Source organism: Chionomys nivalis, chromosome 18, assembly GCF_950005125.1.
Source record: "Chionomys nivalis chromosome 18, mChiNiv1.1, whole genome shotgun sequence".
NCBI lineage: Eukaryota > Metazoa > Chordata > Mammalia > Rodentia > Cricetidae > Chionomys > Chionomys nivalis.
The window spans coordinates 10,245,618-10,267,936 of NC_080103.1; the positions used below are offsets into that span (position 1 = coordinate 10,245,618).

Sequence of the window (22,319 nt, forward strand, 5' to 3'; positions counted from 1 at the left end):
GAAATGAGTGTGCCAGACTGAGGTGAACAGGAGACGAGGGGATGTGTCCTGGAACCCTTCCTGGGGCAGTAAGGGCGTGAAGAAAGAACAGACACAAACACAAGTACAGAAAAGCTGGGTGGGTTGTATACACTCTGCCTCAGCAACCTGGAACCTCAGGGAACTTAGGTACGCCCCCCTCCCCCAGAGGCTAGCTAGTCTCAGGTGGTGGTGTCTGTAGGGGGGCAGTCTCAGCTGGAAGAGGAAGCTGTCCTTGCTAGTTTTTTAGAACACTCCCACTTGGGCGGAGGAAGGACTTGCCTCTCTGAATGTCATCTGAGGGAAAGGCTTTGTCAATTGCCCATAGTTCCAATCCCATGGTCCTTCACATGGCTGACTCACGTCACATGGAACTTCTCTTGCTCAGGACATAAGGGACGGTACCGTGTATAGCACACGGCTTTCTGAATCCCTCATATCTCTGACAATCCATTTCTCAAGAACAATCTCGACCAAGCCCATCAAACTCTAAAGCAACCGCTGTCAAATACACAAAGGACATATTTATTTGATACAGAACACAAGGGGGTCGGGATGGGCTCGTCGTCGCCAGCCCTGGTGTTTGTCAGCAGTTCAGGAATGGTGGGCCCTCCTGAGGGCCCCGGGAGGCAGGGAAGGGCTGAGGCCAGGGTTCGCCATCGCCATCTCATCTTCTGCTTGCTGACCTCGAGGTGGCCTGTGTGCTCTCCCTGCTTCGGCTGTGCAGCCCAGAAGCCAGGACTTCCTCTAGGAAACTGACACAGAGATTCCGGTTATTTAGCAGAAAAGCAAAGGCCTCACCAAAGTAGAGCATCATTTTCCCGGCACTGAAGTGGATAAGAAAACATGGTTTGATGCTGTGTGCTGGGTAGAAGGACGCTGGATAAAGCATCCAGGCCAGGACTGACAACACCCATGCACACGACTGTGTCGTCTTTTCCCTTTTGTTTCTGGTTTCTCTGTACAACAGCCCTGGACGTCCTGGAATTCAATCTGTAGACCAGGCTGGCCTTGAACTCAAGGAGATCCACCTGCCTCTGCTTTGAGTGCTGGGATTAAAGGCGTGTGCCACCACCTTGCTGGCTAAAATTTTCCTTGTTTTTTTTTTTTTTTTTTTGGACAGGATTTTTTGACATGGCTCTAGCTGACCTGGAACTCAGTATGTAACCCAGGCTGGCTTCATGTAACCCTTTTCTCTCAGCCTCCTGGGTGGTGAGTGTAGTCACACGTGCCTCACGCGTGCCACAGTGTTTGTGTAGAAGTCAGGACAGCTGGTAGGGCTCAACTCAGGTCATTGAGTTTGTCAGCTGGTGCCCCACCCACTGCGACTTTAAAAAGAAATTACAGGATCTGAGATCTTTTAAACCTTAGGACAATGGTTCTCAACCTGCCCAATGTGTTGATCCTTTAATACAGTTCCTCGTGTAGTGCTGACCCCCAACCATAAAATGTTACTACTTCATAACTGTAATTTTGCTACTGAGTTGTAATGGAAACATCTGCTATGTGACTCCTGTGGGGTTGCGGCCCACAGGCTGAGAACCAGTGCTTTAGCACCTATTATCCCTATCTCCCTAAAACACAGACTTTATCAGCTGGATACTCTTTCCTCTTCAACATCTTCCTACAAACCATCTGTGTGTGAAGTGTGTCATGAACGCATGCAGAGGCTGGTGGACAACCTGAGGTCTGGTCCTCACCGTTCACCTTACACAGGGTCTGCTTAGGCTGGAGTTTACTCAGCTCCCGCGGGCTTAGTGAAGCCGCCCAAAACATAAGCTGAATAAGCGAATTAATTAAAGCATTCGTCAGTGGTGAGTGGTGCTTCTCTCTAACATAAGCGCTACTTAATGGCGCTCATACACATGCTCAAGATCAAGACACAGCTCTACAGCAGAGATGACTGGAGGGTACCTCAGACTGCCTGTAGTTCAGACCTGGGAGATTCTGGGGCTTGGAGGATTTACATTCTCGACTCCATTAGAGACAAAAAAGCTCATTTATCTTTTGCTGAAACACAGGTGCCTCTGTCTGGCCTCGCCTTTCGGCCACTGGACTAAAAATACTAGAGGACATCGAGCTAGGGTCAGGACAGGAGGTGGCATTGCCATCTGGAAAGGTAACGGTCTCCAGTAAGACAGAAATTGTGCTGGGTGCCCTATAGGACCTTGCCAGGTGATCTTTGCTCATTCTCGACTCTAGTAGGAAGGGAAAGAACTTGCTAAAATTATGCAGCGGGTTCCTCCCACGCAGATCGGTGGCCCGCACATTCCTGACTGCAAAGAGAAGACACGGTATTTGCCAAACCTAATTTTGTTTCCCAGGGCTATTGTGACTTTTCAGATAGCTATTTAGGGACTTTGATGAGTCATTGCTCAGAATGCTTAAAAATTATGGGCAATGAACATATTGGTGGCTATATCCTAAATTTAGACTGTTTAAAAACAATGAAACAAAAAGAATGCCTTTTCTTGTCTAGATTTTTTTTTTAAATCAATCTCACCTAAAAACAAACTAAAAAACCTTCTTGTGGAGCTAGAATCCAATCCAATTCAGTTAAATTCAATTTAATAAGCGTTTCCTGAGCATGACTGTGGGCTACGTGGAGCTATGTGTGCACAGGGCCACAGCTCACGAGTCCTATTGTAAGGGGCTCTCAGAGCCAGATACACAAGCACCCCTGGGCAGCGTGTGGCATAAACAGCACTGGACTGGCAGTCGGCGCTGCTCTTCCTCTGTGCGGTTCTCAAGCTGCCTCCCCAGCTCTACAGATGGAAAGAGGAGTCTGGGAAGCAAGCCTCAGAGACTCGGTCATGCGCAGAAAGGCAGGCACTGGGCTAGAGAGAAGCCCCAGTGGTGAAGAGCAAGGCTGCTCTCCTAGAAGACTGGGGTTCGGTTCCCGGCACCCACACAGCAACTCACATCTGTCACTCCAATTCCAGGGGTCTGACACCCTCGTCCGGCCTTTGCACACATACAAGCAAACACTCATGAAACAAAAATAAATCCTCTTAAAATGTTTGTATCATCTTTTTAGTCTCTGGCAACAGAGCAGCAACCAATACTCAGAGCATTAATGTTCTGCTAATCACTAGGTAATTCCTATGAATAGCTGTTCCTGAACAATGCTCCGACAATACTGCACAATATGTACATGCATGTACAAATCTAAGTCAGCATCTTTCTCATATTCACTATGGTCCAGAGGCAGACATAACGAGAGAGCAGAGGAAGAGCTGAAAGGCTGGCCCACGGGACCAACACTGTATAATGTATCCATGCACTGGAATGGCTGGGGAAATGGCTTTGTGGGTAAAGGTGCGTGATGCCCTGAGTCTGACTTTTGGGTGGCTATGGTGGGAGGGAGAACTAATGCCCACAAGCTGTCTTCTAATGCCCACATGTGCCATGCTATGCATAACCCTTCCATATACACACTAGTAGTGTAGTTAATGGGAAATGTAGTTTTTGTGTCTTTATGGACCATGTAAGAAAAAAACAGCATTAATCCAAGTGTGGTACACACACAGAACCCAGCACTTGTGGTTTCTGTTTTCCTGAAAACTTTTGGATTTTCCAGCCACAAGTTCATTTATTTTATTAATTTAATTCCCCTTTGTCTATCTCCCAAATTACATGAAAACTGATACTACAAAAGATATGCCACATTTATTTGTGTCCTTGCATGCCCCCAGGACGAATCATATTCTAATTTGAGAAATATAGGCTTGTTTAATTCCCTCGCTGAAGCCTGAGGCTGTTGCAGGCACATCCTGCTCACTCTCCTGTTCTCTCCTCCTCTGCCAGCTCACAGCACTCCAGGTCTCTTCTCTGGTGCCCTCAAACCATGCAATCGGAGTAAACCAACACTCCCGACTCTTGTTTCTTCTACTCCTTGAAAGCAGCAACAGCAATAGCAAATTAGGTAAAAACAACAAAAAGCCTCTCAGGTGTCAATAGACAGGTGATCCAGAAGAAAACTGGCTTGTCCACAAAAGGAAATGCCACACAGCACTGAAGAAAGCATCAACAAAGTCACAGCTATGATTGAGATAAATCTTGGAGGCAACACCTACAAAAAAAAAGTGTAATACTACTTTTGTTGTGATTAAAACCAAGCAAAACTAAACATCATTATTAGAAATCCATCCATTCCTGACGGACAAGGATGCACAGCCTTGCAGCACAGCGAGGGAAGATAAGGGCTGGAACCAGAGAGGAGCACACGGTGCCTGGAGCTAGGCCAGCGGTTCATGTGTTCACTGTGGCATGCTTTCTAACACAAATGCTGTATCTTTTATAAATATCAAGTGATAAGCACAAAATTTTAGGAGGGGTTTTTTGACTGTACAATTTCTCAGATCTTTAACATGTTAATGTGAGCTGTGATTCTCCAGGAGAGTGTGCGGGCCTGTGCGGCTGTCTCTGTACACTCTGATGTGAGCTGTGATTCTCCAGGAGAGTGTGCGGGCCTGTGCGGCTGTCTCTGTACACTCTGATGAGAACTGTGACTTTCAGGAGAGTGTGCAGGCCTGTGCGGCTGTCTCTGTACACTCTGATGTGAGCTGTGACTTTCAGGAGAGTGTGCGGGCCTGTGCGGCTGTCTCTGCACACTCTGATGTGAACTGTGACTTTCAGGAGAGTGTGCGGGCCTGTGCGGCTGTCTCTGTACACTCTGATGTGAGCTGTGACTTTCAGGAGAGTGTGCGGGCCTGTGCGGCTGTCTCTGCACACTCTGATGTGAACTGTGACTTTCAGGAGAGTGTGCGGGCCTGTGCGGCTGTCTCTGTACACTCTGATGTGAGCTGTGACTTTCAGGAGAGTGTGCGGGCCTGTGCGGCTGTCTCTGCACACTCTGATGTGAACTGTGACTTTCAGGAGAGTGTGCGGGCCTGTGCGGCTGTCTCTGTACACTCTGATGAGAGCTGTGATTCTCCAGGAGAGTGTGCGGGCCTGTGCGGCTGTCTCTGCACACTCTGATGTGAGCTGTGATTCTCCAGGAGAGTGTGCGGGCCTGTGCGGCTGTCTCTGCACACTCTGATGAGAACTGTGATTCTCCAGGAGAGTGTGCGGGCCTGTGCGGCTGTCTCTGCACACTCTGATGAGAACTGTGACTTTCAGGAGAGTGTGCGGGCCTGTGCGGCTGTCTCTGTACACTCTGATGAGAACTGTGACTTTCAGGAGACTGTGCAGGCCTGTGCGGCTGTCTCTGCACACTCTGATGAGAACTGTGACTTTCAGGAGAGTGTGCGGGCCTGTGCGGCTGTCTCTGCACACTCTGATGAGAACTGTGACTTTCAGGAGAGTGTGCGGGCCTGTGCGGCTGTCTCTGTACACTCTGATGAGAACTGTGACTTTCAGGAGAGTGTGCGGGCCTGTGCGGCCGTCTCTGCACACTCTGATGAGAACTGTGACTTTCAGGAGAGTGTGCGGGCCTGTGCGGCTGTCTCTGCACACTCTTTAAAATGGATCTATCAGTACCTCCCCAAACACACTTCTGTAGAATGGACCGTGGGAAATACTGAATTAACTAGAAAACATTGCCTTGATAACTACCAGTCCTACTGAGGCTTCTTTTACCTCTCCATGAATGCTGCAACTGTCTGTTAAAAACAAAACTACTCCTTCCTAATTCCTATTTTTACTGAAATTCAACTAAGGAAAAAAAAAAAGAAAAGAACAAGGCCAGCATGGTCTACAAGAGCTAGTTCCAGGACAGGCTCCAAAGCTACAGAGAAACCCTGTCTCAAAAAACGAAAAAAAAAAAAAAAAAAAAAAAAAAAAAAAAAGAAAAGAAAGAAAGAGGAGGAGGAGGAAGAAGAAGAACAATAACAACAAATCTCCTGGCCCTATTACTTCTCTCACTGAGAAGAAACCAAGACTCTGCATGAATCCAGCACTGTGTGTGTGATTCACTGGAGCTCCACGTGCAGAGGAAGGAAGGAGAAAGGCCCTCGGCACCTGCAAGGGAAACGGACTCCAGGGGAAAGAACTGCTTGTGCTATCAGTCATGCAGGTCCAAGAGGAAGTCAGCAATAAGAAGAAAGACCCACAGATATGCTTTCTTACGTCTGCGAACATCCAGGACCACATCAGATTGTCAGAGCAACCATAACTATAGGAACGGAATTAAAATCCTAGCACTCAAGATGTGGAGGCAGGAAGATCAGGAGTTCAAGGCCAGTCTTGTGTACACAGAGTTTAAGGCCAGCCTGTGCTACATAAGACAATGTCTTGAAAAACCAATTAACAACAACAACAAAACCCTCCTCTGGCGGGCAAGCTAGCATTTTGAAACGTTTCTACCCTTACATGCAGCCATTTCTTCACACTGGTGCGAGCACAAAGCGGGGAGCTTGGACACGTCCCAGCTCTGTGCTTCCAGATGTGATCCACGCAAATCAGCTAGCATCTTGCTGGTTTTCATCTGGAAGCTGGGATCGCAGTGACCTTACTGGTTGGATTAGGACGGTTAGATGAGTGAAGGAAGCCTTCTAGCCCCGGTTCATGCTCAGCTGCTAACCACATGGACAGTGCATAAGGACACATAGGAAATGTTTGTAACAGCTTCTGAGAGTGAGAAATGACAGAGAATATCAGCCAGCGGCTGAGTCAGCATGCATGGGGCCCTGGGTTCAATCCCCAGCACTGCTCCAACAGATATGGTAGTGCACACCTGTAATCTGAGCACCCGGGAGGACCAGAGGTCAAGGTCATCCTTGGATATATAGCAATTTGGATGTCAGGCTGAGCTACATGAGAACTTGACTCAAAAACAATTGTTAAATAATATATCTCAAGATAGCTCCTAAATTGGGTACATAAAAATATTTATTATTGGGAGCTAGCTACAGAGATGGCTCACAGATTAAGAGCACTGGCTGCTCTTCCAGAGGACCTGGGTTCAATTCCCAGCACCCACATGGCAGCTCACAACTGTAACTCCAGTTCTAGGGGACCAAGCATCCTCACCCAGACCTACAAAATACCAATGCACATAAAACAAAAATAAATTAAAAAATATTTATTAATGTAGAAAAAACCTGATGATTGGCTAATCAAACAACAATATGATTCCATCAATAAAACTGACAAAGGTTTTTTTTTTTTTTGGTTTTTCGAGACAGGGTTTCTCTGTGGTTTTGGAGCCTGTCCTGGAGCTAGCTCTTGTAGACCAGGCTGGTCTCGAACTCACAAAGATCTGCCTGCCTCTGCCTCCCAAGTGCTGGGATTAAAGGCGTGCGCCACCACTGCCCAGCGACAAAGGTATTTTTTGAAAACACATTGTCTTTTATTTAAAAATAGCCTTTGTGGTACCACACACCTTTAATATCAGCATTCACGAGACAGAGGCAGGAGGACTGAGAGTTCGAGGCCAGTGTGGGCCACATAGGGAGAGCCAGAATCAGTAAATCAAAGGCCGGGGAAAAGTTTCTACACGTTCACCGGTGAAGACTACAGACTACGCTCTAGGTCAGTGGCAGCAATTCTTACAGTGGCAGTTTGATATTTTAGTACCTCATTTTGGTCTAATTGTGCTTATAACTAATATCCTTAATATTTTAAAGATTTATTTATTTATGTGTATGTACAGTGCCTGCAGAAGCCAGAAGAGGGTCCTCTGGAATTGGACTTACAGATGTGAACTGTCAGGTAGGTGCTGGGAATGGAACCTGTAAGAATAAGTGCTCTTAACTGCTGAGCATCTCTCTAGTCCCTAGCTCTATTATTTTTATATAAAAATTGTATATCGCTTTTAGGATGAAAAGTTGTCTTTAGTTAGTGTATACATAAATTAGGATCAGGAGACATACTTAGGTTTATGTTCTGGTTAAATTCAACTTTTCTACTTTTCGGTTAGGCTCCCTCACGGGCACAGAGCACGGCTTCCTCTCCAGCACCTTGAGGAGATAATCACACACAAGCAGTCTAGGGAGAAGCTGGTCAGAGCAAGGACAATCCTATATAAATCCCTATAAAGCGATGTGGCTCCACACTTTCAGGGGAACCCGAGATGACCGAGTTGGAGAACGGTGGGGTCTGGACTCCTTTCTCTTTGAAATGCAAATTCTGTCATAGTATCCTAATTTTTCTGTAAATAATTCAGGGACTGAACCAACTGTGGTCACAGGAGAAGGGCCGAGTTTCTAGTGTTCCGTGCTAAGGAAGGATCTCTAACGCACTCGCTGACAGCAAGCGTCAGCCCCTCCTGCTTCCAAACTCTCATCAGCTGCTACTAGTCAATCCAATTAATCATTTTTATTTAAATTTTATTTGTGATGACAAACACCGTAAAATGAAATGATTCTGGTTCCTCGCTTTTATATTATTTTCTCACTGGCAGAAGGCTTCATGTTTTGCTTACAAGTGACGTTTAAAAGCAAAGGATCTGAGAAAGCACAGCAGGTAAATCTTCCCAAAGTCTTACTTCAGCTGAGTGTCCAGGTGAGCGGGAGGAACAAACTAGCTCTATGACCTCAGAGCTATCTCAGCTTCCTCACCCGAGAAGTGAGATCTCATTGGGCTGTTATGAAAATTAAACAGAGTTGAATTGGGCCCGAACATGGTGGCACACACCTTTAATCCCAGCACTTGCGAGGCAGAGGTGGGCAGATCTCTGAGTTTGAGGCCAGCCTGGTCTACAGAGCGAGTTCCAAAACATCCAAGGCTATGTGGAGAGATCCTGTCTTAAAAAACAAACAAGGAACAAAACCAAAATTGCAAGTGTTTAAAAGTCACAAATGTGAGATGCATAGGTAATTTAAAATGTTCTGGTAGTCATTAAAAATAACTAAGATAAAGGGAAATTTCAGTGAATAGTTATTTAACTCATATACCCCAAATTATCATTACAGCACACAATCAATTTAAAATTATTAATAAGACGTTTTATTTTTTTGCATTTTTCTTTGAAATCCAAAATGTCTTTTATAGTCAAATCTGACTAGCCACAGTCAAGAGCTCAATAGTTAGTTACACGTGACTGGAGACCACGGTAGTAGACAGCATAGGTGTAAGGTATTAAAACAATTGTAGCACATAGTAGGCGCACATTGTAATTTAGTCCTTAGTGTTACAGTGTTTTTTTAAAAAAAATTTATTTTTATTATTTTTAAAGTTATGTGTGTGTCTGTAGGTATGTGCCTGTGAGAGCAGGTGGCCACAGAGGCCAGAAGAGGACGCTGAGCTGTAGTTACAGTCATCATAAGCTGATGTGGGTGCAGGGCACTGCATTTGGGACCTCGGTAAAAGTAGTATTCATTTGTAAGCACTGGCAGTCTCTCCGGCCCTGTAATGCCCTCCTGAGAGCCTGCTACAGAGTGTGCGCCCCAGAACCAGTCGGCATCAGTGGTTATGGGAGCCAGCACTCACACTGGACCACACAGTGAGAAAACAATCTCGAGGCTGATCAGGGGAAATCTCAGCCCGTGCTCCAGAGCTTTGCTTTTTCTACTTTCATTCTGTCACATGTGTTGCTGGAGACTGAACCCCGGCCTTGCATGCCAGGCAGGTACTCTATACTAGGCTGTATCCCCAGCTCTACCTTCTCGTTTTAAAATTGAGATAGAATTCATAGATAATAAAACCCAGGTTTTCAGGGTATCATTTGCTGAGCCTGACTAATTAGTGCAGTCAGATAACTACTTCATCTGTTGAAGGACGGTGGCTTGTTTGTCCCAGCAGCCCAGACCCGAAATAACCACACAGAAACTGTATTAATTAAATTACTGCTTAGCCCATTAGCTCTAGCTTCTTATTGGCTAACTCTTAAATATTAAGTTAACTCATTTCTGTTAACTTGTGTATCGCCACAAGGCTGTGGCTTACCAGCTAAAGTTCCAGCATTCTGTCTCCAGCGGCAGCTTCATGGCTTCCCCTGACTCTGCCCTTCTTTCTCCCAGCATTCAGCTTAGTTTTTCCTGCCTAGCTCTGTTCCCCTATAGCCCTGCTACAGGCCCAAAGCAGTTCCTTTATGAACCAGTGATATTCACAGCATACAGAGGGGAATCCCACATCATTCATCAGTCGAGAAGGACAGTCCTCTGCCCTGGGCAGGGGCTTCTTACAAACCCGACAGAACTCAGCAGGAGCCATCGAGCTCGTGCCAGACTTTTTAGTACAAAATGTTAACTAAGTTGCTTTCCAGAAATGTGAAGCAAATTTACATTTCTATTCAAGTCGTACAAATGAATTGGGATAAACTTAAAAATAATCAAGCTCAGGGGCATGGATTTATTAATAATATACATGATATTTATTGTAGCATTATGTATTTTAAAATGTAAACAATCTAAATGGCTGATTACAATGATTAAAGTCATATCTTTACATCTTAATGAAATTAAAATTATTGTAAAGAATGTTGTGAACAACTGAAAATGTTTTCAATATAACGAAAGTAAAAACAAATAGGGTCTGGATATGGTGGCTCACACCTGCAGTCCAGCACTCTGGGAAGCTGAAGCAAAAGCTATGAGTTCAAGGCCAGCCTGGACTATGCAGCCATTTACTGCTGCAAAAATCTCCCTCATTGCCCAAAGTAAACCGGGTATGGAACGGTCTACACGATACTATCCTAATTATGTCCAACACAAAAACGAAACCCAAAAACCTTCATGTGGGCACGTGGGCTTGTGAGATGGCTCGGTGGGTAAAGGGATTACCAGAGTTCAGTTTAGGGAACCCCCATGCTGGAAAGAGAAGAACGACTCCTGTGAGCACAAGTGACTCTGGCCAGCCCCCAGGAAGTTCTACAAGTCAAGGGAAGAGAGAGCCACAGTGGCACTTGGAACGGGTTTCACTTTTCTACGCATTTACTTCCTGTCTGCAGTGAGTATGGGTGAATCACTAGGTGGAAAGGGACTGCCTGCTTACCTGCTGCTTCTACCACGTGCCTTTGCTAGTTAGAGGAAGGGAACTGGAAAATGAAACCTTCAGTTGCTTTGCAGATTTATAGCCACTGAGGGCTTAACTGAATCCAATGTAAATTTAAGTGAAACAGAGAACCCGCCGTGTGCCATGGTTAGCCCTGACTTGGGGGGACACGGCAGGAAAAGGGTGGCTGGTCTGGGGTCAGCTAGTAGGATGCATTCCTGTCAGAAGTCTTAAGAAGGAACGAACGGACAGTTCTAGAGACTGACGTTCAGGAGGTGCTTCTCAGGCCAACTGGCCAACACATTCACCCCCTTCCCCTCCACTTCTATCCGAAATCTCATGGAAACAGTGATTCTATTCCATTAGAAGAACTGTGTCCATTCGGATCGGGTCTTAGCCTCTCGGCTCACACAGATGACCCAGTCGCTTCCAGTGAGGACTAGAACTCTTTACTGTTGACTGCTTGTGATGGGGTAAGGTTAAAGCCCAAACCAAGATTCTCATTTGTCTGCAAGGATCATGCTCTCTAAAAAAAAAAAAAAAAAAAAAAAAGACGAAGACTCAATTTATTGCAGGTAAGTACTGACTACAGTTGACTGGGCCTACGATCCTGCATTTTCATAATAAACAAATGTTCATTTGGGGGATAACCCTTTTAGTTCACATTAGCTCTAAAAGATTTATTTACTTTTTATTTATGCGTATGTGTGCAACTGAGTGAGATTATGTGTACCAATTCCTGCAAGTGCCTATGGAGGCCAGACGAGGGAGTTATAGACAGCTGTCTGCGGCCTAGTGTGGGTGTTGGGAACTGAACCTGGGTCTTCTGCAAGAGCACAGCGTTCTGAACTACTAATCAATATCTCCAGCCACCCCCCCCCCCCCAACTAGCTCTGGTAGCTCAGACGACACTCTAAGTCCAATGTGATGACTTTAGCCTACAATGCACAAAGCTCACACAGAACAATAATGTTCTAGATAGGAGCCGAAAGAGGAAAACTATTTAGATATCAAGATAATGTGGTGCGTGCATACAGTGAAGGAGTCAGTCACAGAGAAGAACGGAGTATGCTATCACAACATGGGTGAGCCCCAGGAGATTATGCTAGCGAGAGAAGACATCCAAAAGAAAGCATAATTTCACTCAGACTATGTAGAGAAGAGACATCTATGTGGACAGAAGGTGGCTGCGGGCTAGAGTGGGAGATTCTTTAGGGGTGGTGCAGACACCTGCACACATTCATAAATATGCTGAAAATCAGTGCGTCCTGCACGGAGCCAACTGTGTGATATCAAAATAATGACCACCCAGGCTGGAGAGAGAGGCTCAGTGGTAAAAAGCACTTGCTGCTCTCCCAGAGGACCCAAGTTCAGTTCCCAGGACCCACATTGTGTGGCTCATGACTGTGTAATCCATCCCCAGAGGATGAATTGCCCTCTTCTGGTTGTTGTGGGCCCCTCCACAAGTGGCATATACTCATACAGACACACATAAAACAAATACCCCAACTGTCACGTTCTATCATGTTTTCTAACTCACAGTGAGTCTTCTGAAACCTCAAAGCCTGCTTCCAGGAGCGCTCCTTCTCCAACAAGGCCACACCTCCTAACTCTTCCCAAACCGTCCCACCAGCTAGGGACCAAAATTTGAAACATGAGCCTTTGGAGGCCATTCTCATTCAGACCACCGCACTATGTTAGAAGCAAATAGCCTCCTTCTGTTTGAGCTGGTATTTAGACCTAACCAAAGGCCATCCCAATTACACCTAATCAGAGAAGACTTTAAAGAAACACGACCTAAGCCGGGCGATGGTGGCGCACGCCTTTAATCCCAGCACTCGGGAGGCAGAGGCAGGCGGATCTATGCGAGTTCGAGACCAGCCTGGTCTACAGAGCTAGTTCCAGGACAGGCTCCAAAGCCACAGAGAAACCCTGTCTCGAAAAACAAAAACAAAAACAAAAAAAAAAAAAAAAGAAACACGTCCTGTGACTACAGCTGCCTGCTCATCAGAACCCTGCTTCATTATGGCCAGAAATTCACTATAAATATTAAAGCCGACAACCACGCAGTGGTGGCGCACACCTATAATGCCAGCGCTCTTGAAGGACCAGCCATGGTGCTGCACATCCGTAACGCCAGCAGTCGAGAGGCTGAGTGAGGCAGGGGAACTGTTGTTTGAGGTTAGCTTAAAGAAGAGAGTGAGGCCCTGTCTCAAGAAGACAAAAATGAATACACAATCAAACAAAAATGTTTTTGTTTAAAAAAAAAAAGCATAGTGGGTCCCTGATATTCTGCTGTGGTAATAAACCATTATTATTATTGTTATTATTTTTCCAAGACAGGGTTTCTCTGTGAAGCCCTGGCTGTCCTGGAACTTGCTCTGTAGACCAGGCTGGTCTTGAACTCATAGAGATACACCTGCCTCTGCTTCCCTAGTGCCGGGATGTGCCACCACCACCCAACATAAATCATTATTTTTAATATGGTTCCCTCTTGGTTATTTGTGTCTGAGCTGCCATGGTAGCAGCAGCTAATGGCTCCTGTTTGGAAAACTTTAAAAAAAAAAGAAAAAACCAGACAAACGCCACTTAAATGATACATTTGAATGGCAACATGAATTTTACATTGAACTAACATAACTTCTGTTTAAGCCCTAAAGGAGAGGATGGCATACATCCTGTACTGGGGAGGCATAGGTAGGAGGGTCATTCTCAAGCTACAGAGTGACCACCAGGTTGTTTCAGAATGAAAATGGTGGGGGGTGTGGTGACACATATATTTCCAGGTACCTTCTGGCTTAAAATGAAGAAACTTACTCAAGGCCCTGTGTTAAAAACCAAGCCAAACCAGCAACAAAAACCCAAAGACCAGAGATACACACAGGGACACACTGTTTCTCCAGGATGTGCAGGGGCTGGTCTAATCCTCACAACTGCCCGTGCTCCAAAGCTGCAGAACCCAAACAAAAAGATTCCAGTCACCAAAGATTATGTTAATTCCGGAAATGCCCTAGTGGGGAAGGAAAGGTTTGTTTTCTATTCTTCTTTTCCTGAGACAGGATCCCAGGCTGGGCTCAAACTCAAAGTTCTCTGCCTCAGCTTCCTGAGGGGCTGGGGTTACAGGTGTGTGCCACCATGCCTGACATTTCTATGGTTTGCCAGTGTTGTTCACACTAAGATTTAATTTCAATTTATAAAGACAGTTATTAAATTTGCCATGAGAAGGGTAAAGGAGCCTGTAATTTTTTTAAAAAGCAGATCAATCTTGACCCATGTACATTAGGTAGCTCCCTCTAGATCCTAAACCGTGGTGATTTACGCATGCTGTAGTAAGTGGCATTTCTAAGATTCATCTGCAGAATAAATCTGTGGTAAGCTTAGATTTAAGATGGCAAAGATCAGGGAAACCGAGTGACCTGTATCCATAGAAATTCCACAAGAATTATTTCCCAGTCTGTCTCGACATTTCGCGCTCACAAGACACAGGATGAGACTCTTCCTGTTTACTGGGGCACTCGTTATCTCAGCCCCTGGGAGGCACTCCACACCATCTCTTCCACCCTTCTAGCAGGAGGGCACTCATTATGGCATATCTAAAAGTAGACTGCTTTCTAATCTCCATAGTTTCCCAAAATAATACCGTACTGCAGAGCTCTTACGACCAAGGCTGCACATGTCATTTAGTCCTGTGGGCTTTTCTTAAGTAACCCATGCATCTCACAGCGGATAACGACAACCCTCAGAACTGAACCCTAAAAATTTACAGAAACAAATTACTCAACTTATTCTCCCCATACTAAAGTCTGCGTTGCACACTCACGAACGGTGCTGTCTGTACCTATAATGTTGTTTCCCTCATAAAATACTATCATCTCTCTGAGGGAGAGTCTGGGAGTGTCCCCTCCCCAGGCCCCCTGAAAGCTATGCATAGGCTCTGCCCCCAGGCGGCATCCCCAGCCCTCGGAGTCAATGGTTTAAGAGATGGAAAGTCAGTGGGCCATATACTCAGCTATTCTTGAGGCTGAGGCAGGAGGATTGCTTGAACCCAAGAGTTTAGGACCAATCTGAGCAATACAGTGAGACCTGACTGGAAAGAAAACAACAACAAAAGGAGCAGTGGATTATTTAACAATTATTTAGTGGTGCCTAGGTATTGTCCGCTCATCATGGATCAAGCCTTTCCATTGAAAGCTGAATTTTTTATATTACTTCCAATTACTTAACCCTTTGTAAGAATAGCCTTTGAGAGTCCAATACTGATAATTTCTTTTTTATTATTAATGATATATTTTACTCTTTACTGGTTGCAGGCTATATATCTATAAGAGCAAACTATAAAGGTCTACTATTGGACAATTACAAGTCATAAACACTGCTATCTCCCCTCTTAGTTTGGCAGTTGTCACAGCAAGTCTCTCCTCCTAACAGTGTCATTGGTCAGGAGCCAGTAAGCAATCCTGTCCAAGACTTTTGCCCTTCTCTTTCTCAGCTGTCCACTCTATGTAAATGTTGAGCCCGTTATCAGTCAGACAAGGGAATAACAAAGCTAGCTGCAGTCAGGCAGGCCTAGAGGATTTTTCTCTTCTCTTCTTGTTCTTTGAGAATTTCAAGCACTATATTTAATCATACTCATCCTCCCTCTCCTAACTTGTCTCAGATATACCCTTTTCCCTTCCACACCTTCACATCAAGGCCAAATTGTACTGCCCAAATATTCTTGGTTGGATAGCCTTCCACTGGAGTGGGGTTGACTTATCAGGGCCACACTCTTAAAAATTGACCCTTCCTCTTCTAGCAGCCAAAAATCGCCAGCCATGACCGCTGGTGTAATAGTCGCATAGATGTTACAGGAGTAGCCAATCACTTTCTGATTGGTTTTAAGTCCTGCTCTACAAGACACCACTGGGGGCTCTTATTTCTTGATTTCACACACACACAAGATCATTTGCTTAGTAACTGACACTATCTTATGAAAAATTTAAATTAGTTTTTCTTTTTTGTAAATAGTAAAGTGAAATTTTATTCAAAGTACTATAGTCAAACATCTAAAAATATGCATTTTTATTTACATTTGGTAAGACTATTTTACTAGGATGTGCATACATAATTCTTTGTAATTTTACTTATCTTTAAAATGAGATGTAGATGTTTAACTTTACACTTCTGATATTTCAAGTTAAAGGGTAGGTACTATTTTCTTCGGTCATGTAGCTATACAGACGCAGTAGAAATATAACTCTCAGAAAGAACATTTAAAGTGTTTAAAGGTCATATTTTGTTTTAAAATATTTATTTATTTATTTATTTATTATGTATGCACTATTCTTTCTGTGTGTATGCCTGAAGGTCAGAAGAAGGCACCAGATCTCATTACAGATGGTTGTGAGCCACCATGTGGTTGCCGGGAATTGAACTCAGGACCTTTGGAAGAGCAGGCAATGCTCTTAACCGCTGAGCCATCTCTCCAGCCCCTAAAGGTCATATTTTGAACACTGAGATTAGAATATATTAAAGGCAAAAGATTATCTTAATCAACTTAGAGAACTTATTTGAATCAAGAAGATAAAACACTACATGGCTGCCAGCAAGCACTAACAAAACCTTTTTTACCTAGATTTTGAAATATTAGGAACAATACATGGTCAGAGACATTTGAGAGATACTTATGAAAGAATTGCACTTGGGCTCTGACTTCTAATCTCAATCTCTTGGTCTTTGTCTTTCTCTTGTTAATGAACTGCTCTGATGATGGTATGTGCCAGGATTAATGGATATATATAAAATACTCAGTACTGTCCCTAGCATACAGGATATGTAGGATTAATGGACATACATAAAATACCCAGTATTGTCCCTAGCATACAGGATGTGCTCAGTAATTAAATGCATCATTGTTTTTTATCAGCAGCAAAGGGAACAACCTAAACAAAATGATTGTGACAGTCACTTCTATGTCAAAAACTATTCAAGTTTACCTCATTAGCCACTGAACTAGGTATTAAACTTGTTAATCATTTTTGGATGCAAGGCTACCTTTTAAAACAATATCATCTAAAAATTTGAAAATGAAATATAATGTCATAACTATTTTATATACTCCTCAGAACCTAACTGTTAATTCATGGACATTTCCATTCCTGCACTTAAGGCAGAATATATAAAGTAAAGATTCTCTTACAACAAAACACATAGAAAGGCAAGAGAAAATTACAAGCATACTTAAGTGCATATCTAAATGCTTAAAAAGCAAGAGAAGATGGGGTGGTTACTCCTCCCTTTAGTTCCTGTACTCAGGAAGCAGAAACAGGGGGACAGGGATAATGGTGAGGTTCTGTTCCAATAAATAAATAAATAAATAAATAAATAAATAAATAAATAAATAGGAGGAAACTGAGAAGTAATCAGACATCAGATGGAGAGAGGGTAAGCCAGACAGGTGATATGCCAGCATTCTGAAACAAGACCACGGCTACACATTAGTATGTGTGTTTTTATAATACGTAATATTTATGTATAAATGCTACACAAGGGCATGGGCAGGAAGAAAGCTTCTGTGAGAAACGGAATTAGAATGGAGGCTTGAAAGTTCTGTGTCCACAAATGGTAACCGGGATGCTTGAACATCAGCTGGCTCTTTTCTTCCATGCACTTCAGATTACAGAAGGATTTAATTCCTAACTGCATTCTAAAATTTATCCTTGTACCCATATATGGACGTATACATATATATATATATATATACACACATTTATACACACATATGTAACAACAGCAATTGAAGAAAAAGGAGGTCATTTATTTGAGAGGGTGTAGGGTGCATGGGAGGGGCTGAAGGGAAGAAGGAGAAGTCATATAAATTTTAATTTAAAAAATTACAGGACTTGAACGAAACTAAGAACTTGAAAACATGAGAAGGAAGACATTAGCACAAGTAAGGCAAACTTGAAAAAGAAACAAACATAACTTAAAGTATAACATACTATTCTAAATTAAAATTCAAGGGAGACAGTAAACAGAGTCCACAGAGCCACAGAGAGAGTGCCTGTGCTAGAATACTGATCTAAAAAATTCATACAGAATAAAGCAACAGAGGTAAGAGACACTGAAAAACAGAGGTTAAGAGGCATGAGGGTCCAACACATACCTTTCGGGAGTTCCAGAAGGACAGACCACAGAGAGTGGAAGAGCGGTAACATTCGAAGAAATGTGACTAGAATTTTTCCAGAAATTATGCCAAACATAAAGTTTATAAAAAGCAACATATGTAAGAATATTTACATGCAGAATATTAAAACTAGAAACCCTAAGATAAAAAAGGATAATTTTTTAAAAGAATCAGAAGAAGCCAGGTGGTTGTGGCACACTCCTTTAATTCCCTAACTCAGGAGGCAGAGCCAGGTGGATCTCTGAGTTTGAGGCCAGCCTGGTCTACAGAGTGAGTTCCAGGACAGCCAGAGCTACACATAGAGACCCTGTCTTGGTGGTGGTGGTGGGGAACAGGGGAAGAATCAGAAGATTGTCTTCAAATGAAAAACAATTAACAATCATAGTAAGAAAAGATTTTTTTGTTTTTGACTCGGTCTCTCTCTATGTTGTCCTAAAACTGGCCTGAAACTGGCTCTGTAGACCAGGCTGGTCTCAAACTCACAGAAATCCACCTGCCTCTACCTCAGAGGTGCTAGGATTAAAGGAATGTGCCACAGCTTGGCGGTGGTGGCACACACCTTTAATCCCAGTACTCGGGAGGCAGAGGCAGGTGGATCTCTTTGAATTCAAGACCAGCCTGGTCTACAAAGGCTAGTTACAGGACAGTTAGGGCTGTTACACATAGAAACTCTGTATTGAAAAACTGGGGAAGAAAAGGAGTGTGCCAGCACGACCAACTTGAAAGACTATTTGTTGAAAGAAAGAAGTGAAAACAGTCCCACTGACTTTTAAATGCTGGACAAAAACTATCATCCCTGGAATCCTTTTTTTAAAAAAAAAAAACATTTATTTATTATGTATACAATATTCTGTCTGTGTGAATGTCTGCAGGCCAGAAGAGGGCACCAGACCTCATTACAGATGGTTGTGAGCCACCATGTGGTTGCCGGGAATTGAACTCAGGACCTTTGGAAGAGCAGGCAATGCTCTTAACCACTGAGCCATCTCTCCAGCCCCCCTGGAATCCTTTTTAAATTAAGAACTCCCCTCCTCTTTCTAGAAAGATTCATTCTTTGCTGTGGGATAATGCTCTTGTACACTGTAAAGATTTGTCACTTGTATTGCTTTAATAAAACACCAATTGGCCAGTAGCCAGGCAGGAAGTACAGGCGGAGCAACCAGACTAGGAGAATTCTGGGAAGAGGAAAGGCAGAGATGCAGTTGCAAGCCAGTCACAGAAGAAGCAAGATGAGAATGCCTTATTGAGAAAAGGTACCAAGCCACGTGGCTAAACATGGATAAGAATTATGGGTTAATTTCAGTTGCATGAGGTAGTTAGAAATAAGCCCGAGCAATAGGCCAATCAGTTTATAATCAATATAAGCCTCTGTGTGTTTATTTGGGACTGAATGGCTGTTGCGGGACCAGGCAGGGCAGAAACTTCTGCCTACAATTCTTTTCTTTTTTTAATAATTTATTTTTCTAAGTGCATTGGTGTTTTTCCTGCATATGTCTGTGTGAAGATGTCAGATCCACTGGAACTGGAGTTACAGACAGTTTTGAACTCCATGTGGGTGCTGGGAATTAAATCCAGGTCTTTGGAAGGGTAACCAGGGCTCTGGGATCTGAACCTGGGTCTTCTGGAAACACAGCAAGTACTGCTGAACCATCTCTCCAGTCCTCAGCCCAGAATTCTAAATTGAGCTGAAGTAACACATTTTTAGCCATATCAAGGTGATTGGCAAAAGGAAGAAGGGTGTTTCCTAGTTAAAAGAAAACTGTATCAAAGAGAAGGCCAGAATGAAAGAAGCAAACTAGAGGAAGAAGAGGGACAAGTCTGTAGGTAAATCTATTTGGGAGGAACGTTGAGTCAAACTGATCAGTTTGGGCCTATGGGAGTGGGGCGTAGCTCTATGGGAGTGGGGTGGAGCTCTATGGGAATGAGGTATGGCTCTATGAAATCAGGGTGTCGTTCTGTGGGTAGGGTTCAGTTCAGTGGTAGAGTGGGGTGCAGTTCAGTGGGGGTGCAGTTCAGTGGTAGAGTGCTTATAACACAAGGCCCTAAAACGTTTAGTCTCTATATTTATTTTTTTCATTTATCTTCTTTTAAAAATTTTATTTCATTTTTGATACAAGGTCGCATCCTGTAGACCTTTTGGTCTGAACCTGCAGACCAGGCTGGCCTTGAACTCACAGAGATTTGCCTCCTCTGTTTCCCAAGTGCTGGGATTAAAAGTGTGTGCCGTCATGCCTGGATAACAAGTATCTTTTATGATTAGGCAAAATCAATTTATGGCAACAGAAATTCCACAAGCAGTGATGACGTGCAGAGGGTTGTGAGCAGGGGCACAAGGGGCCTTTCTGAAGACCCTGGTCACAGGGGTGTGGCTAGTGTGGTATTTCACTGAGATGACTCTTCTGTATGTAATGACATGCATGTGGCACTATAGAAAGATGTCTTTGTCCCCATTCTTGGCACGGAGCTCCTGCAACCCTTACATTTCCTGAGTGCTCTGTTTCATGAAGCTATTCTTACGGCCTTGGCCTGTGGTCAGAGGCTTGGAACTGGCAGCATGTGCTCGCCTTGGGGACACGGCGAGCGTTGCAGTCGCTAACGGGCAGTAACTTAGTCATGCTCACAGAATGGAACCCCACAAACTCCTCTAACGCCAAGGTTCAAACATCTCTCAGGTTGCTGAGTGCAGTGTACTCACGTTGCCCACTCCCCTCGCCCTGCACTTTAGTAAATGTGAGTGGAGTGGTTTCCCGAGCTCGCATACAGCTCTAACAAGCTACCACACCCAGAGGGCTGTGGCTGGCCTCTAAGTGGGCAGTCCTGTGAGACTGGGCCTCAGTTCGTGAGTCTGCACTAGGTGGACAGACACCAGCAGAACTGAGGAAAATAGAGAACACTGTATGACTGCTGTAGAAGTCCACCATGCGGTTTAAACCAACACAAAATTCTGATAGATTACCTACTTACTTATTTATTTATTTTTATTTTTTGTTTTTGAGATAGGGTTTCTCTGTATAGCTTAAAATTATGAGACATTATTAAGATACAAGTTTAAACATGAGTTCTAAAAGTAATGAGAAATGTTAGCATTTATAAACTTAGTTGGGAAAGAACTTTCTAAGCATAATATCAAAGGCAAAAATCACTGGTAGCTTAATTACATAAAAAATTAAAACAGTAACTATAAGGGAGGCTAGCATCCTGGAACCGGCACAGAACACACCCAGATACCAAAGTCTCAGCACAAAGGAGATTTATTACCCAGGAGGGGAAGGGATGGAGGTGGGGCAGGGAGTGTGCCTGCAAAGGCAGCGGCAGCGGCAGCAGCGGCAGCAGTAGCAGCAGCAAGCACTAGCAAGCTAGCAAGAAAAAGCAGGCTTGTTTTGTTTTGTTTCCAGGAGTAGGTTTTTAAGGAGAAAAAGAGGGTAGCCTATTCTAGGGTAAATTGGTAAGTCCTCATTGGACACATTAGTCAAATAATGAATTTTGATTGTTGGACTTGGTGTTTTGTCTCAGGAATGAATCAGTGGACAAATAAGGGAACGGACCGTGGTGGCTAACTCTAGGAATGTAGTCTGACAGTCTAGCAAGGCAGAGAAAGGTAAAAGGCAAAGCCTGTGGGCGCCATGTCTGCCATGCTCTGGCCTGCCGGCGCTCTTCCGTAACAACTACAGTGCAGTCCTGGAACTTCATTTTTGAAGACAGGGATTTTCTATGTAACAGCCCTGGCTGTCTTGGAACTCACTCTGTAGACCAGGCTGGCCTCGAACTCACAGAGATCTGCCTGCTTCTGCCTCCCAAGTGCTGGGATTAAAGGTGTGCGCCACCACCACCTGGCTTAATGTTATTAATTATACATACAGAAAGTTTAAAATGGTTAAGAAAAATAAAAAAGAATACCTTAATGGTTAAGTGGGCAAGGACATTAACTGGCAATTTACACACACTAAAAAAATGTGTGTGTCAGCATGTTCTGGACACTAACAAGAAGAGTTAAGAGAAAACTACAGCTAAAACCCAGGCAGCACTGGGCGGTGGAGGTGCACAGCTTTAATTCCAGCACTCTGGAGGCAGAGGCAGGGGGTCTTTGTGAATTTGAGGCCAGCCTGGTCTATAGAGCAGAGTCCAAGAAAACCAGGGCGACACAGAGAAATGATTTTGAAAACAAAAACAACAAAAATCAAGCAGCCCTGTCTCTCAAAAATCTGTCAATGGATAATGATGTTATAATGATAACAATAAAAACTAACAGTATTTATATCAA

General features: G+C 43.9%; 1 protein-coding gene across 1 annotated transcript in view; it reads right to left on the bottom strand.

Moving 5' to 3' along the window:
- Positions 1–522: 522 nt before the first annotated feature.
- The window catches only part of Vps45 (vacuolar protein sorting 45 homolog), a 64,944-nt gene continuing 43,147 nt past the window's right edge, over positions 523–22,319 (bottom strand). The window contains exon 15 of the mRNA XM_057794217.1: positions 523–773. Within this exon, the coding sequence (XP_057650200.1) occupies positions 686–773 (88 nt within the window). The 3' untranslated portion in view covers positions 523–685. The remainder of the gene's footprint in view (positions 774–22,319) is intronic.